The 17,455-nt window shown below is 41.9% G+C and overlaps 2 protein-coding genes across 2 annotated transcripts; both read left to right on the top strand.

Moving 5' to 3' along the window:
- The first annotated feature begins 5,181 nt into the window (after positions 1-5,181).
- LOC111258432 lies at positions 5,182-8,227 on the top strand. Its single transcript, XM_022829671.1, has 7 exons — positions 5,182-5,334; positions 5,601-5,747; positions 5,938-6,027; positions 6,115-6,228; positions 6,300-6,405; positions 6,567-7,054; positions 7,824-8,227. The coding sequence occupies exons 1-7, from the start codon at positions 5,182-5,184 to the stop codon at positions 7,851-7,853; spliced, it is 1,128 nt and encodes a 375-aa protein (XP_022685406.1). The 3' UTR covers positions 7,854-8,227.
- A 5,576-nt stretch (positions 8,228-13,803) lies between these two features.
- Positions 13,804-17,452, top strand: LOC101777016. The gene is made up of 7 exons (XM_012848827.2): positions 13,804-13,961; positions 14,032-14,163; positions 15,008-15,216; positions 16,051-16,194; positions 16,367-16,581; positions 16,656-16,914; positions 17,324-17,452. The coding sequence occupies exons 1-7, from the start codon at positions 13,880-13,882 to the stop codon at positions 17,450-17,452; spliced, it is 1,170 nt and encodes a 389-aa protein (XP_012704281.1). The 5' UTR covers positions 13,804-13,879.
- The last annotated feature ends 3 nt before the right edge of the window (positions 17,453-17,455 follow it).

Here is a 17,455-nt window from a genome sequence, read left to right as displayed (position 1 = left end):
TTGTATGGAAGAAATTAGGGTTCATTCACAAATTTGATTTTTCACCAGTAAAAGACGAATTTCTGGGCACTTAACAATGCATGGCCAAAACATTCATTTATGCACAAATGATGCTTATAATGGCTAACTATGCACAAAAGGATGTTCATGATGCTTAAATATGCATGATGATTCTCATGATGCGTGTCGTGCGAAGGTGTCGTGTATAACATGTGTTTTCTCAGAAATTTGAATTAGGCGGTTGAATCTCCAAAAGTGAAAGCTTGAGAACAAAGTATGCGCTATAAGTTTTATAAAGGCCACATATGAGAAACTCGATGGGCTTGGAAGTTGGATGGTGGGATCTTTGGTAGAGCATCGGCTAAAGCTGTTTTGGAGTTGGATTTGAAATTTGACCGATCGTCTACTTGATTTTGGAACACTATCCGCTCATTTTCAAGAAAAGTGCAATTTAGAAAGGTTGCTCAAATTGGAAAGTTCTACCACTTTTATATTAGCCAATGTTTAAGTACTTATTTAAAATTTGTTTTTATTTGCTTCACAAGTTATTCTCAACATGAGGGAGTTTTTAACACTTGGTTCAAAATCTAAGGTATTTTTGGATCTTACTCTTAGCAATTTGGAGTTAGCTCTAATTTATTCCTTAATCCCTTTATTGAATCTTTTGATTTAGTTTCTTAATCACTTCGATGATTATCTAATTTAGTTGCTTAATTACTAGGGCTGTCACAATCATTGGGGTGCTGCATAAAAAGGATTCCTGTTGTTTTTCCAACCATAGCAGTGACCACCATCTTCATAGAGAAACAATGCATCTGTCAAATAACTACCAAACATCTACCATGCACAAAAAGATGTTAACAAGAACCAAGTAGTTGAAGGTAAAGAAAATTGAATATATCCAATCAATAGAGACCTGTGCATAATGCAGGTTAAGAATTAAGATATTACGAGAGGAATTAGCGCCAAATGGCCAACCATGCACGGACAGATGTAACACTAGCTGATTATAACGCAAGGAAATTGTATAAATGAAGTACATCCATGTGTATGAAACAGTTACAAGAACATAAACTGCAAGGGTCATGAATGACGCTAAGTACTTGAACATACATAACGGTAAACAAACTAACCTCAGTTTAATAACTATCGTAAAAACATACACTCAAGGGGTCTAATGATTTGAACATATGAATTCCATATTGGATACGGATAAACGAATATTCTTCTGTACTCTAGTATTTGATGTAAAACTGCAACTGTACTATTAACCCCTGCAATGAGCATGTAGAAGCCATTTTGTAAATAAAGTATGAATACCATCACTTTTTCAATATTGATCATGCGGCAACAGTTGACCTTCCAGGCCTTTTCTCCTTGCATATGTGACACTTCAGCAAAGAATAGTTTGTCCCTAGTGCCACCATTAGCGTTTTGCTTTGTAGTGAAATTGAAATGATAAAACCATCTAAGATTCTCGAAAATCATTTGCTTCCTCACAAGATCTTCAAGCAGATGTACGGACTGGGAAGGAATTCTGGATAGTTAAGAACAGTTGGGGTCCACACTGGGGCGAGAAGGGTTATGCTAGGATCAGGTGGGGTGTTTCCTACAGGAAAGGAATTGGCGGAATCCTTAGGACGCACGGAGCTTTTCCATACATCAAATGGAAGGTATGTTTTGTTCAATCCTTGCGTATGAGCTCTGGCTTGCTTGTGACAATTCCCTTGCTTGCTTGTGACACAAGTCCCTAGAGATGAGATCACAGTTTTCTTGCTTGCTGTCGAGACCATGAAGATACAGATGTCTCAATCTTTAAGATGTGTGCTAAAGTTCTGAGATATCTAGGTGATTGAATGAAGTACGTCTTGTGTCCATGCATTTGCACTGTTAGTTTTCTTGCTAGCTTGTGACATAAAATTGGTTGCAGAATAGAAGAAAGTAACCAAAAAAGATTGATTGCGGAACATTGCTTGTGACATCAATTTTATTGGCTGCAGTATTTCACAGTACTACTAGGCTTGTGGTGCCCTTTTTTTAACAGAATTATCTACTCCATCCAGTAGATGATGCAGTTCATTTATAACATTGATATGGGGTGTACACTTTGTCTAGTACCTTAATTTGCATCTGCAGAAACCTACTGAACTACCCTCCAGCTTAGTGATCGTGCAATCTGTTGTCCGTTTTTGACATTTTCACCATATCATTTCAGTATGCTTTTTCTACAGTAGGCAGTGAAATCCCTTGGTGATGATCTGATTACCTGCAATCCCTTTGTTCTGGACATGCTATCTGTAGATGAGCTTCTCCTGCTGCTCGCAATTTATGGCCTTGTACCACAGCCTGCATATAAATGTGGACTAGTTGCTTCTGTTTTGCTGAGCTTCCAGTTTATCCTTATGTTTTGCATATCCAACTGATTATAAATGTGGACTAGTTGAGCCCCCTCAAGTCTTAACTCTTAAGTAGCTAGTTGTGTTGCTTCATTTCCTATAGTTGCAACACCTAAATTGGCTATTTCTTAGTTTCTGAAAACATGGTTTAATCCATGGTATTGGAGTAATCTTATTCGTTGAATGCCCTTCATCTGCAGTCCATGATATTGTCAAAAGTAGTTATCTGCTCTGTTTTCATGGTATTGCCAAAAGTAGGCGTAACAGCAATTTGCCATAAGATCTAAGCCAAACCAACAGAATCCTGCTCAAGCCACTTAAACTTTTCTGGACACCTTGTATTGTTTTTAAGTCAAACATTGACTGAGCATTGATAATATCATACATCGGGACCTGGTATTACTAGTGCACGAAAAGTTATACATGTGCACGAAATGCATTTCTCAAATATTTTAAAATTGACTCTCATGATGTGTTGGGGCCTGTATTATTAAATGGAGGCTTGTTGCTCTGGATCGGATTGCGTCTCAAATGTCTGTTATCTAATTTGTGTGTACTACTGTTTGTTCAGGTCCTGGTCAACTTCAACCCCGCTCTGGAATCTGGATGAAAGCTTGCGGACTTGCTCTGAATGATAGGTGAAAACTTGCTTTCAATGAAAGCTGTGTGCTTGCTCTGAATGTTATCTGAAAACTCCCTCTGGGTGTATTGTTTTTATCAAGCACTAGTGCTATCTATATGATACTGCCCTCTGTCTCCCAGCCAGACTTCTATATTGCGATCTGCAGTTACCTTTTGCTTTGTGAAGTTTCTCGCAATATTGTGATCTGCAGATACTTTTGCTTTGCGAAGTTTCTCTTTCCGTTTAACGTGATGCAATCTAGCTAGTGTTTTTGTGCCATGTGATGTGAAAGGGTACCGTGTTCATATGTGAAGAGGTGTGAACAGTGACTTGTTCGAATCCACACAATGCATTCTCTCGTAAAGCAACAGAATGGCGTGTTTCCTCCGCCAGACTTTTGGCGTCGCGTGGCGCAGAAAATAAACCTCGCGAGGGAAGCTCTGGCTGCGCCGCAAGTTCGGCAAGCACCCAAACACTCGACTAAACTTAGGCGCGAGACCTTCGGCGCTGCGAATTCTGGTAACGAACCACACCGTTTGTTTACAGTTTACATGACCAGAGTTTAGCGCGCCATAGAAATAGAGTCTTAGGCGGATCCTATATGTGCTTCGCCGTAGCTATTCTCGCCAAATGTTTCGTTCGCCACAACTTCGGCGTACGCCGTGCGCTGAAAAATCGAGCGCTGTGGTCACCCCCGCTCACCCTTCCTGGCGTGGTTTCGGAGAAAATCGTCAGCAACCAATGTTGAAGAAGACAAATAGCTGTGCTGGCGGAGATGAAGGCTGGCAGCACGCACAACAGCCTCTCTGGCGCAAAGACCGAGGGAACAAAAGAGATACGGAGGCCATGGGAATTCAATTTTGCTAGTCACGGGAAGAAGATGGTGGCCGAGTTCAAGAATGCGGCGGCGGCGATGCGTTGGTGTGGAGAAAAGAAGCAGATTAGCAGAGAGGGAACTCCTATCATATGTTCAATACTTATTTTTCTTTTTCTTTTTCAAGGCTTAGATGATCGCAGAGCTGATGGTTGGGCCGGATTCAGGCAACGATAGAATTAACATAAACTCTAAAAATAACTACGAGGTTAATGATTGTAATAATGAAACGATTTCATATAAACTTCTAAAGAGACAATCAGTTCATAGCATGAGGTGGTTATATAATTAAATTTAGCTACAAACCAAATGCTTACCTCATGCATTTGCCAAACTTGTGGCAGTTTTTACGGCTGCAATCCAAATGGCTGCCGGGGACTGCTAACGGGCACGCGCACGCTAGGGAAGCTCCCAGCGCTCGATCTCCGATAGCGCCCTCCCTCCCTCCGAACTTTCCTTTATTGGAATGTTTTGATTCCCGTAGCTTTCTATTTTTGAAATACCATAACTTATGCACGTACTTCTACACATAACTTTATACTACAAACTTTTGATGGATAATTTTTAGCACAACATTCATAACATATGCAACTTATACGTATAAATATCTACATACAACTTCTAAAGGAAAACTTATGTCTTATACGTTATAACTTGTGCATACAACTTACATGTATAACTTTATGATTATTTTCTTACGTGATAATTTTGTAGCACAACTTTTATAATATATATACAATTTATCCCACAACTATTACGAAAATGTTGTTAGGCAACTTATGCACAAAATTTATAGGCAAATAATATCCACATGTGTACAAAATGATTGAACGGAGGAAAAAAAGAAAATGAAAAGAAAAAAATCGGAACCCACGGGCCACGGAGGATCCTAAGAATTATGAGGACAATTAATTATATATATAGTAATTGTATAAATACTAATGTGTATAAACTACATATATAATAGTTATAATTAATATTATGCATATACTATCATGAAATATATATACGACATACATACAATACAAGCGTATACGTGTAAGTAGTGTACGCTAAGATGTATACGTATAGATGTGTGTAAGCGAAGCAACAATTAGCATTAATATGGAAAAGAAATTAAGGTAAAAAGAAAAAAGGTCTTTAGTTCCGGTTGATTGACCCGAGACTAAAGTTCCTTTAGTTCTGAATAGTTAGTCCCGGTTGTTTTATCTTGAGATATGACTCTCTCCAACCAAGACTAAAGCCCCATTTTCCACCAGTGTGGCTCTATTCTTTCAGTGGTAGGCGACATGCCCCATGACAGCGAGGCGCTAGCGGTGACTTCATCAATCTCGAGGATTTGCCGGCTCAGTCTTTTGGAGGTGTTCATAGGGGTAGGGTTGCGTGCATGTGTTCGTAAAGACGAGTGTGCGTGCGTGTATGTGAGCGTCTGCGTCTGTACTGTATGATTCGTTAAAAAAACTGCAATAATACTATTTCTCAATGGATGTTTCATTTTTATATTTCCAAAACACCACATAAACAATCTTAGGAGTTTAGGACTGACCTAAGTCTCTTCATCCTTAAAAAAACGGTTCGAGGACTCTGACGGTCATGACCACCGGTGCATGTGAGCCGATCTGAGGAAGCATGGGCCGCATTGCATATAAACTAGGCTGGTGCACGGCCTTTTCAGGGCGTCCTTATATAGTGGCCGCATCCTTTTCAGAGCCCTAGAAGTTCGAGGGAGAAGAAGAGCGAGGGCTTCGGCGGCGGCTACCGGTGGGTAATCGAGGCGGCGAGAAGAGGAGGATTCGGCGGCGGCGGCGGCGGTGGCGGAGTGGTTAGCATGGCTCTGCGGTCGCTGTGCTCTCTGGTTCGCGGGGCCACCCGTGCCCGGACCTGTTCCTCCTCGCCGGGGATTGCTGTCCAGGGGGGCCTAGGGTTGGCGGCGGGGAGCGAGGCTGCTGCTCTACACGGCCTGGTAGCGCGTTTAATTTTCGTTTTTCATGACAGATCTATGCATGATCTCTTCTCTCGCGGCTCATAATTCACTGGTGGCACAGAGGAACCTGGCGTACCATGTGGATGCCCAGCCCTTTCTGGCGGCGGCGGTCATTTCACGTATTCCGGGATCCCGTGGCCTTCACAACCTGGTAAATTTCGAATCTAGCTCTGTTTCCGTGGTGTCTCAATCGCAGGCACGTATTAACGCGTTTTTCGTTCTTGATCAATTTCTCTAGGCGGCAACCCAGACGGCGCAGAGCATTCGTGCCCGGGCTGGTTACTTCTTGCCGGGGATCGTTGTCCAGGCGTCGATGGGGTTGGGGAGTGGAGCACGGCGTTTCCACAGCTTGGTAATTTTCGTTTGTCTCGGCTCTATCCAAACCTTCTGTACTCGTGGTTCACATTGCTTCTCGTGGCGCAGAGGGATCTTGTGATCGAACATGCTCATGGCTCTCCTGCTGCTCTAATTGCTGCCGCTTTCTCTGTATTTGCCGGAATTTCGAATATGATTGATACAGATGAGTCAGGTATGAAGTTGCCTAAAGATGTCTTGTCTCTACTGCATATTGCATAGCCTCCAAATGTCACATGTTCATACTTGCTGCATGTTAAATAGCCTTTAAATATCTTGCCTTCAGCATTCCTGCATGTTACGTAGCCCACAACCATCACGGCTTCTTTCTTGTAGACAAAGCCAGGATGGATGAGGACACAGAAGCTGAAGCCAGGACGGAGGAGGACCCCTCCATGAGAACAGACGCGTACCTCCGTTACATGCAGGCTTCAAAAGACATGTTACGCGAGATGGCATCTTACAACAAAGCATTGCCCGGTAAGAATCCCATCGATGAGGTGGCTTTGGATCAGGAGGGCATGAAGAATGATGAAGCCATGAGAGCAAGGTTTGAGGACTGGATGAAGCAGTATGGCCGGACATACCAAGACGAGGAGGAGAAGGCGAGGCGGTTTAAAATATTTAAGGCTGTGGCAAGGTTCGTTGATGTCACTAATGCTGTGGCTGACGAATTAGAGTTTCATTTCTGTATGGGTCTTAATGAATTTTCGGACTGGAATCACGAAGAATTTGCTGGCCGGTGTGGCACTAAACATATGAGCGACGATGAGTATTTCAGCATGATTGGCGTCAATGAGGCTGATAAGAAGGCCATAAAGCAGGTATGTGTAAGTATCTTTGTTTCTCGGATAGATATGTGCACTGAAGGGAGAAACAGAGGTACTATTGGTCAAATTTTGTAATTTCTGTGCCACATATTTGGAATCAGTGAGTTAGTTGTTAACTCCTAATTGATGATTAGTTGCTGCACTGCTCGCTTGTGAAACAGTTAGTTGCTAGCTTGACCTTGAACTCCATGTTGTGTTAACATGAACAAGAATGCACGTTTCAACTCCCTAATTATCTTCACAAGTACATTTGACATTCAATAGAAATATGCACTGATTAGGGGCTTAGATCTTGTCTTGCATGCTGGCGGTCGGAGTTTTGTGATAGTTGTGGTGCTGCTTTACAATTGTACGTTTCCAATTTTGATTGATTGCTGTATTGGTCACTTGCGGTGCAGTTGAAACTAGTTTGATCTTGTCAATGATGGCCTTTTTAGCCTAGCTAATATCAATAATGTTTGTCAGCATTCATCAGAACAATTGTTACTTGTATAAATGGTATTCCATATGATGATTACTTTCATGTAGTGGTACAATGGCAGTATTAAAGTTGATTTACAATAGCTCAAGTTTAAGAGTTAACTGCAAAGTGAACCTCCACCAGAACGCACCAATCATGTAGTCCAATCTTTGAACCTACTCCAAAATTTAATGTGTTGAAAATTTAGCTTGGTTCCACTCGTCACATCTGTCTACTGTATACTTTTTTTAATTATGTAGCTTCGTAGTGCTGCATGCTAACTTCTTTTGTTGTACTTTACAGAAGCTGCAGAAGCAGGAATCCAAAGATTGAGAAGGCGCCGCTGGTGATCATACACAAGCTGGTGCTTACCTGAAGCTCTGGGCGCCCTTGCTCAAGATGGACCGGAGGAGAAGCCGAAGATGGAGATCATCCTGAAACTCTCTGCGGGGCTAAATGCTGACTATAATCTTGTTTTAATAATTATTGTTGGGAATTCTCATCAGCTGTTGCCTACCTAACGTCCTCACCTTAGCAATGTGATGAGCCCGTTTTGTTTTTATTATTGTATAGCTTAGATGTATGGAGTCGTAGTGCTTCTGTCGGCACGCATGTTTGAGTCAGGGCTCTGCTTGTGAAACGGTTTCCCTAGTCGTTTTGTAAGGTGACGCATGTTACGCTTTCTAATAAAGTCGGCGAAAGATAATCTGCGAGGAGCTCTGGTAAAGGAAATGGCAGTATAAGCGTTTAAGAGAAATTTTGTAAGGTGGCATGTTAAGTTTTCTAATAATGCCGGCAAAAGATAATCAGCTAGCAGCTCTTGGTAGAGGAATACTAAACTCTCCGGAGCTTCAAAACTGGCCACATTAGCACGTGTGGACCCTAGCTGTCAGCAATCCCACCTACCGATATCCTCCATTCAATCACCATCCATATCCCTTCATTACTCATCTCTTCTTTCTCCCTCACGTTGACTCTCTCTCCCGTCGCTCCTGATCCGGCCGCCCCCAGCCGAACCAGCTAGGATGGCCCTCTCCGCCATTGCCTCGAGCCGCGTCGAGGCCGCCGCTGTCGTGCTCCTCCCCTCCCTTGCCTTCCTCCCGTGCACCGCCCAGCGCTACCTGCAGCCCTAGCAGCTCCTGCTCTGCCTTGGCTCCACGGACCGCGCCACCGACGTCGCCATTGCCGCGGACCTCGACCTCCGCCTCGTCCGCCTCGACGACCCCTCGCTGGAGCAGGAGGGCCTCGTTGGCGTGGCCGCGGTCGAGCACGTGCCCCTTTCCGCCGTCGCCTCAGACCGCATCGAGGCCGCCGCCGCCGCCGTGCTTCTCCCCTCCCTCGCCTTCCTCCCGCGCGCGCCCCCAGCACCGCCTGCGGCCCTAGCAGCCCTACCCTACCTCGGTTGCATCTGCATCCCTCTCACGCCACCAGTACCGCCGCCACAGACCTTCCGCCTCCCACGAACTAGCGCGAGCGGTCAAAATGAGAGGAGTTCCTCCGCGAGAAAGGATGAATCGCACGGGAAGAGTGCCTCGGGGGCAATTAGGGAGGGGAGACGCGCCGCGCAAAAATGTGTCGCGAGGGAGGTAGGATTGGAGTCCCCGTATTTTTTCAACGAGGAATGGGGAGCTGTTGGAGCGGTATTTTCCCTTTTTTTTCCTTTTTGGGAGGTTTTGAGGGGTCTTTTGGAGTTGCTCTCGCTAGAGTTGGTGATGTCATCCACGTGCAGGAGGGTCCAAAAACTTTAAAAAGTCATAACTCTTGAACCGGACCTTCTCAAAGTGCATCTAGGCCCCTAAGTGGGTTTTGGTGAATTGAATGACAAAATGATTAAAGGACTAATTTGTTTGCTTAAGATTATGAGTAGGGTTTTATTCTCATATTTATGATGTGATATTATCTCATAAGTTGAATATGTATTATATGGCTCACAATAAAGAAAATCAAGCGTACGTGATCCCGTGATGCAATTACATGATTAATGACAAGCAAGGGTGAAGTAAAACTTGGGGTTATGTTTTGTGGTTAATGTATAAGTCTCCAAATCATGTGATAGCTTGATCGATAAGTAAAGGGATCATTAAGAAAAGAACAGTGATATTCATAAATGGATATTGCAAGACTTCATGTGCATATGATAAAAAGACATGAGCTTATGTGTTATATATTGGTCTTGTTATTGGAAGTTTGCAATTCATGAATCATTCTTTATCAATCAAGAATAAGCATTTGAAGAGGATTTCAAATGGAATTTCATTGTTGGTGTCAAAATCAAAGCTAAACTCAAAGTGGCAAGAATAGGTGAAGAAATCAAGCGAGGTACTAGAGCGAGAAAATAAGCAAGCTTTGGTCAAGCAACGGCTTGAACTATGTGCATTTTGCTAAGGTGAAGTGGCTAGTATCCAGGGAGTTTCGAAGTATCATATCTAAGCCTCACCGAGGGAAGCAATGCAATGCATCAAGTCTATTGTGATTGATAAAATGGAGTGACTTAAAGATTATAGTATATCTAATCATGAACGAGGGAAAATCTTAAATCACTAGCTCAAGATGGATGTGCTCAATATGATAGCTATGTTGAGAGCCCTCAAGTGACTATTGATCAAAGTATGGTATGGATGAATACTTACAAGTTCAAGTGGATGATATAGTGTTTATATTTATTCTTGAGTATAGGTATGTCGTACGAGTGATGCAATATTAGCTAACTGACAACACCAAAAGTGCTCTTAGTTGACCTATGTGAGATAGCCTTAAGAAAACCCTCGAGTATGCTAACTGTCCTAACTCAGCTAACAATGGTTGGTTCAACCAGTGGGTGGACCGAGAGTGAGTGTTTGAGAGTTTTTTGGCTAACTCAACCAAACCGGTACCGGTTTGGCAGACCAGTCTGACCGATCTAAGGGCAACGGCTAGTTTTTCAAACAAGATCAGTTTGACCAGTTTAGTAACCAGTCTAACCGGTTTGAGCAGCTCTAACGGCTAGTTTCTAGTTTGTGAGGGTATTTATACCCCTTGACCCCCTCCTTGGTGGATCGTTGGTTACACACGCATTTGACATCATCTAGTGACCAGAAAAGCTCTCCCCAACCTCTCTTTGTGAGACTTGAGTGATTCTTGAGAAATCTTTGAGTTGGGTTGAGGGAGTAATCTTGTGTGAGCTTAGTGAGCTGAAAAGAGCAATTCATAACTTGAGCACTTGTGGTTCACGTCGAGAAAGCCTTTGAAGCATTTGTTACTCTTGGAGGTGTGCCTCCTAGATGGCTAGGCGTCGCCGGCTAGCTCCCAAGGTGTAGTGAGCAGCAACAAGTTTGTGAGGACTGTGATCTTGCCTCCGCAAGGAAAAAAGATCATCTAGTGAAGATGAGGAAAGTGGTTGAAAGAGACCCGGCTTGTTGGAAAGGGAGTTGAAAATGACTTATATTCCAATAGGCTCCTCAACGGAGACGTAGAATTCATTTGCGGTGAATCTGAACTTCGGATAAACAAATCCTCGTATCTTCTTTGGTGTGTCTCATTTGTTGGTTTCTAGCAAATCAGTTTTGCTTTCGCTTCGATCTACTTGGGTGTGCTTGTCTTGTGTGTAGGAACTTCTTTGCCCTATTGGAAATCATCTACAGAAGTCACTCTCCAAGCTTGGTTGATGCTAGAAGTCAAGGAGGGACTCAAGCAGCACTTGGTGTGCCACCCTTCCTGGACCGGTCTGACTGGTTTGGCCTGGGCTGCTGAGTGGGTTGAAGTTTTATAAATTGGTCAACTCGTCTATTCACCCCCCACTAGGCGACATCTCGATCCTTTTACCTTCAAATCAAATTTCGATTGTACCATTAAATTTTTTATAACAAGATCTTCAAAACAAGACCCACTTGACTATGTTTGGAGTATATTTTTTAAAAATATTTTTAGATACGGATTAATTAGCTATGACTACTGCGAACAAATGCTTAAACACCACAAACAAATAGTTATTTTCTGCGAACAAAAAATTAAACATGTTCCTTGAGTTCATATATTTTGTTCGATGTGTATGATTATTTTGTTCCATGGGTTTGTATAATTTGTTGCACGTGTATATGTCTCACAGAATATGCAACCTTGATTAACAAATGTGAATAAAAAAAGTTCGTCCAAATATAGTCAAGTGGGATCTTGTTGTAAAGCTTTTATTGTCAGAAACCTAATGGTGCAATCGAAATTTAATTTGGATGTCCGGTGTATGATTTATAGTTTTTTTAGTTATAAACGGTTTGCACGTAGGATTACATGATTAATTTTTTCTCTCTTGCATGCATGCACCACCTCTTCCCACACGTAGAAGGCGACAAGTGGTGAAATTGCAGCATATGCGATATATAGTATCCACCCGTTTGACCGGCTTAGGTAAGTGTTTGGTTGAAATCACAGTTGTGGCAAGATTCATTGCTAATAAACTAGGTCCTATGTTTAAAAGCTCAAAAAAAGTGTGGCAAAATTCTCTTAGGCTTGCTAAGGTGTGGCTAAGATTTTGAGCACCTAAGGTTAGTCATGTTTGGCAGATTCTTATGGTAAATGGTGGCAATCTTAGTACATGAACCAAACATGCTCGAACACCCGCCGTGACAAGTTTAACGGGTTCCGCCATGACAAGTTTAACGGGTTCTGCGGGGTGGTAATGGATTATGACTCTCATATTTACTATACAATTCAGTTAGCTTTATGATTATAGCTCTCATATTTACTTTGCAATTTAACTCAACTTTATGATTTTATCTATCTTTTAGCTCAAAATCATAAAATATTTGAACCCGGTGCTTGTTGGATCCGATATATAAATTTTCTAGGCTAAGTTAGAGTGTCATTCACCACCCTACTTGTACTTCTTTTCGTTTCACGTCATCTGTCCATGGCACCGCCACACTAGAAACATCGAAGAATATAGTAATTATTTCACTATTTATTCTTAATTAACTGCTTTCATGAAAGAGAAGTGGTTGTCCTATCAATTATTATGAGCATGCATGGATGATTAATCCGAATTGATTTTTTCCCTTGATACTGGAACTTCATCTAGCTTTCAAAGTACAAAGCACCGTTTCACTCGACGTCGCGGTATCCAGCACTATACTTTGACCATTAATATATCTCACGTTACATATCTCAAGACCATAGGATGAACATCGCATTAATATCTTTGAGGCTAAATGTTAATTAAAAAGGTTACAAAGTTTGAATCTCAAAATACATTCGGGGCTTAAAAAAAGAGACAGCCCTAATTAATAGTTCGAATTAGTTCATTTAATTTAAGAGGCTCAAACCGGGTCGTTTGGCTCACCAGCCGAGTATAGTTCAACGTTATTTTTCATTTTCTTTAAACTAACCGGGCTAACTAACGATTATATTAAAAGAAGAATAGATCCAAATTAGGCAGAACATTAAACAATATCGAACGGTTGGATTGAAACATCAACATGTGCCACACAACATGAGCCCTGTTTGGCACAGCGGTGGGGAGAAGCGCTTATTAAATAAGCTACACTAATATGAAAAAAGTGCTTCTTTAATAAGCGGGTTTAGTATAGCTTCTGCGTTTTAGTACAAATGGGAGCGGTGGGGAGAAGCGCGGCCAGGAGAAGCTGCAAAAAAGTGTCCCGTTTGACTAGTAGTTTCAGCTTATTTTGACTATAAGAAGGATTTAAGCTGTTCCAAACAGAACCATGATCACACCATTAAACTCAAGTCGACAACACGGGTCGGTTGGATTGGAACTTCAAGCCGTGTGCGCTTTTGTCTAAATTTCCCATCTTCTGCTCTATGAGCCTTTAAAATACTGTTGAATTTGTTAGTGCCGGCTCAAGCATAAGCATAAATAAAACACGCCATAATTGCATGCTCATGCTAGGTCCTAGCAATCTGCATGGCGGAAGGTAATTCACAGGTTGAGCATGAGCATGACACATGCATGTCTTTTCTCCCGTCCATGTGTAGCTTTTCATCCTCCAGCAGCATTCACCGAGCTTTCCCCGAGTATGCTCCATTGTCCATAGGGTCATAGAACGGATTGGATTCAGAACGAAAACGATATAATACAATACAAGAAGTACAGCGAAGACGATTTACTAGGCCACCTGCCGAAGATCACGTTTTTGGGCTAGCAGAATACCGTGTATTCAAGCAAGGTCCAACTTCTTCCACACGAGTGAAGCCCAGCCCGCTAAGACTAACGGCCCAGTCCCCAACGACCCAAGTGACAACGAAATACGAGGAGGACAGAAATGCTATATCTGCGGAACTAACGGCGCCTAACTGCAACACGCTCATCATTTGCCCTCCGCCGCCGACGAGAAGAGGCCCTCCACCGCCGCTGTTCCTCCTCCGCCTCAATGGCGACCCCGAGGCCCCGAATCCGCGCCGTCCCCTTCCGCCCGCTGCTCCTCCTCCTCCTCGTCCCGCTCATCTACTCCGGTACGAACCCCCTCGTCTCGTCTCCTCCAATTCCCGTCGCAATGCCCCCTGACGATCCAATCTGCGCCAGTGTCCAGGCTGCACCCGTGGGCTCCGGAGAAGGGCGTGTGCCTGCCACCTCCCGCCGCTCCGAAGCGGCCTGACCGCCTCGTCATCGGCCCTGCCGCCGGACAAGGCCGCCCTGACCGCCTCCAGTGCCAAGGTGTTTTTCCTCTCCTTTGGGCAAGCTCCGTGCCTTCGTTCGTGCTGGATTTAGCTGTCCCTGTAGAGGCTATTCCTCTTGGTGTAGTTTCTAGCAGTCTATGCATGTATTGATGTATAGATACGGAGGATTGCTTTGAAAATTGAGCTGCTAGGCCTTTACCAGTATCATTGTGTCAGGCTGGGATTTTTGTGATGGGCGTATAGATTTAACATTAGATTATCCATCAAAAATGTCAAAAGCACATAATAGCAAAGTTTAAAATGTTTGAAACTCTACAGATTGTTTTGCGCTGTATGCTCTTTTCCCAATGTGGCTATGGAACCAAGTGAGTCATCATGCTCTGGAACGAGTTACCATACCATCATCACTTTTTCTAATGAAAAATTAAATGTTTCTCGAATTAAGAATGAGTGTACTACACAATAGTATTAATCTTTCTGAGAAAAAGAAATGATGATACAATTATATGCTCATGTCCCAATGTGGCTCTGACACTGTAAAATTGGATTGTGTTGAGCTGGATTTATAGCCTAACAAACTGGAAAGTTTGTTTAGTTATGATAGGGGCCAAACCAGCATAACAACACTTTTTCTACAAAATTAGATCATCAGCAGTGAAGCAACATCTTTAACGCATTGCTTTGGGCACCATGTTTAAGATAAATCTAGAATGTTGCTGTTGCAGTTAGATCTCTGACAGTTGAAAATCTTAATAGTTGTCTATGATGTTCTTTATCATCATTTAATAGTTGCAGGTTGTATTCCGGCTATCTTCTGTTGGCACCACAGAACCTAGTGATTGGGTTCGTAGGACTGATGATGAATTTCTCACTTTGCTCAGGACTTAAAGCTCTGAATAATATTGGCATATCAAGTGAAGGGAACTATTCTGGAGAACATATTTCTTTTGTTACTGTATTCACAACCTACAGTTCTGTCCAAGATGGAGATGGCAAAGTTCCATTTGACACTGTAACTGTTGGAAACCATTCTTATAGCAAGATCGAAAGGTCCATGGCCATTCTGAACACTTTCACCAGTTTCTTAAAGGTAGCTCTTCCTTTTCTTTAAGTTTCTATGGATTGTAATTACGGATAGACAGCACTTTAACACTATCGTTATGATGGCTCAAATCATTATTCTTTCTTGTGATTTGTGAATAATAGATTGCTAGACACCCCATGTATAAGTATTACAATTGGATTTCTGCTTCCATCCTTGTTTTTTGTGACACCTATGACCAGCATTTCAGTTTAGTCCCGAGTCTTGTGAGTAAATGATAGCAAACCCTCCCATTTATTAGAGTTACTAACAACTTAGTACTTTCATCCTCTTGCTGTGATTGTTTCCTATTTGTGCGGTAACCGGTAGAAACAAAAAATGGAAGTAATGAACCAGCAGCTAATTGATGCAAATACTAACATCACTATCATAACCCTTTCTAGATACGGCCATACGGGCATGAGTGGGTGTGTTTTTTTTTTGGAAGGGCTTCTTCTGAACCCTTTTGTATTTTATTCTCTCTTCTTAATGAAATGAAATGCAGCTCTCCTGCATTTTTAGGGAAAACAAACTTTGTACTATACGAGTTCACGCTGTTGTTACCTACTCCCTTCGTTCCAAATTATAGGTCGTTTTGATATTTCTAGGTTCATAGTTTTTTCTATGCACCTAGATATACATTATGTCTAGATACATAGCAAAAGCTATGAATCTAGAAATGCCGAAATGGCCTACAATTTGGGATGGAGGGAGTACACACCAAAACAAATATCCCTTTGGCATCTAATTTGGAACTTAATATATGCAGTGTGCCACATTATTTCCAACAACAATAGTAATGTTGGTTGTTTAAAACCTGATCCTATCTGTAGAATCCTGCAGGTATCAATGCCAAGAAGCAATGTGATCATATTGACTGATCCTGATTCAAAATTTTCAGTAAATCAAGGGAGTGCTATACTATTGCCTATTGAAGGAAATTACTCTCGGGGAAATTTGATGCTTCAAAGGATCAAGTCATACATTGTAAGTCTATTTGCTTTATTTGAACACATGATTAGGTTTTCTGCATATGATTTCTCAAAACTACTTATGTTATCCAAATATTATTACTATCTTCCGGTCATCTTTATGCATTACTTTACCCTATTTTCTACTGAAACAGTTGTATGCTTATATATCTTGACCTCATATCCAGGCATTTCTGGAGCAAAAGCTTCTGGAACTTGATAGAGTGGAAGGGTTCAATCATTTTGTTTTAACTGATTCTGATATAGCAGTGGTCGATGATCTTGGAGATATATTCAAAAAATATCCCTTTTGTCATCTGGCTCTTACCTTTCGTAATAACAAAGGCCAACCTTTGAACTCTGGGTTTGTTGCGATAAGAGGCACGAGGGATGGCATCACTAAGTAAGTTGACAGCTAGCCAATAGATCGTGTTATAAAAGCTCGCAAAATCAATTAAGCTCTCTCTTTTTTCTCAGAGCTGTGGAATTCTTCAAACAAGTCCTTGAAGCTTACAGCTTAAAATATATGAAGGCTTCTCGCATGCTTGGCGATCAATTAGCATTGGCATGGGTTGTGAAGTCTCATCTACCATCAGCTTTCAGAAAATTTTCTAAGCATGAAGCATTTACAGGTGAAGTTAATGGAGCATCTGTTCTCTTCTTGCCTTGTGCTGTTTATAACTGGACTCCACCTGAGGGTGCTGGACAGTTTCATGGTATGCCCTTGGATGTTAAGGTACAACATTTTCTTACTTGTAAGGATCTTATTTGATCAATGTTGTTCCCTTCTCTTCATGGAATTTATTTTGGTCAACCATTAATATAAAAGATGTTTCTGAGAATCTGTGTTTTGCATAATGCTAGGACAAGTATGAAAGATTTGTTTCGTCGTTTCTTTTCCATGAACCTATTCATATAATTAATAAACTTCTTAGTACTGTAATTGTACCATGCCTTGAAAATTCATGATATTTTTCTGGTTAAGCTATGCTTTCCTATTGATAACCACTTCATCAATTCTACACATGCAAAACTTTGTGTGGGCCTCAGGATTAGGCTAATCTAATTAATTTGCAAGTTGTGTGTTCTTGTATATGTTTTCTGTTAACTGTGACACCCAGACTAATTCTTGACACTCATTTTCAGTTGTCCATTTCAAAGGTTCAAGGAAGCGATTGATGCTTGAGGCATGGAATTTCTACAACTCAACCTCTAAGTTATCCGATATGCTGTGCCTAATCCTGAGAAGTGGCCGGACAAAATACGACTTCTAAACT

The sequence above is a fragment of the Setaria italica genome, chromosome IX, assembly GCF_000263155.2.
Source record: "Setaria italica strain Yugu1 chromosome IX, Setaria_italica_v2.0, whole genome shotgun sequence".
Classification (NCBI taxonomy): Eukaryota; Viridiplantae; Streptophyta; class Magnoliopsida; order Poales; family Poaceae; genus Setaria; species Setaria italica.
The sequence above is the reverse complement of the archived record's forward strand: the minus strand, read 5'-3'. Positions and strand labels throughout refer to the sequence as shown.

Bases quoted from the DNA above. Each gene is read 5' to 3' on its own strand.
- LOC111258432 (XM_022829671.1), top strand. From the start codon at position 5,182: ATGCCCCATGACAGCGAGGCGCTAGCGGTGACTTCATCAATCTCGAGG. The intron at 6,028-6,114 runs GTAAATTTCGAA...CAATTTCTCTAG, and splicing joins CCCGTGGCCTTCACAACCTG to GCGGCAACCCAGACGGCGCA. The intron at 6,229-6,299 runs GTAATTTTCGTT...CTCGTGGCGCAG, and splicing joins CACGGCGTTTCCACAGCTTG to AGGGATCTTGTGATCGAACA.
- LOC101777016 (XM_012848827.2), top strand. From the start codon at position 13,880: ATGGCGACCCCGAGGCCCCGAATCCGCGCCGTCCCCTTCCGCCCGCTG. The intron at 13,962-14,031 runs GTACGAACCCCC...AATCTGCGCCAG, and splicing joins CGTCCCGCTCATCTACTCCG to TGTCCAGGCTGCACCCGTGG. The intron at 15,217-16,050 runs GTAGCTCTTCCT...AGAATCCTGCAG, and splicing joins CTTTCACCAGTTTCTTAAAG to GTATCAATGCCAAGAAGCAA.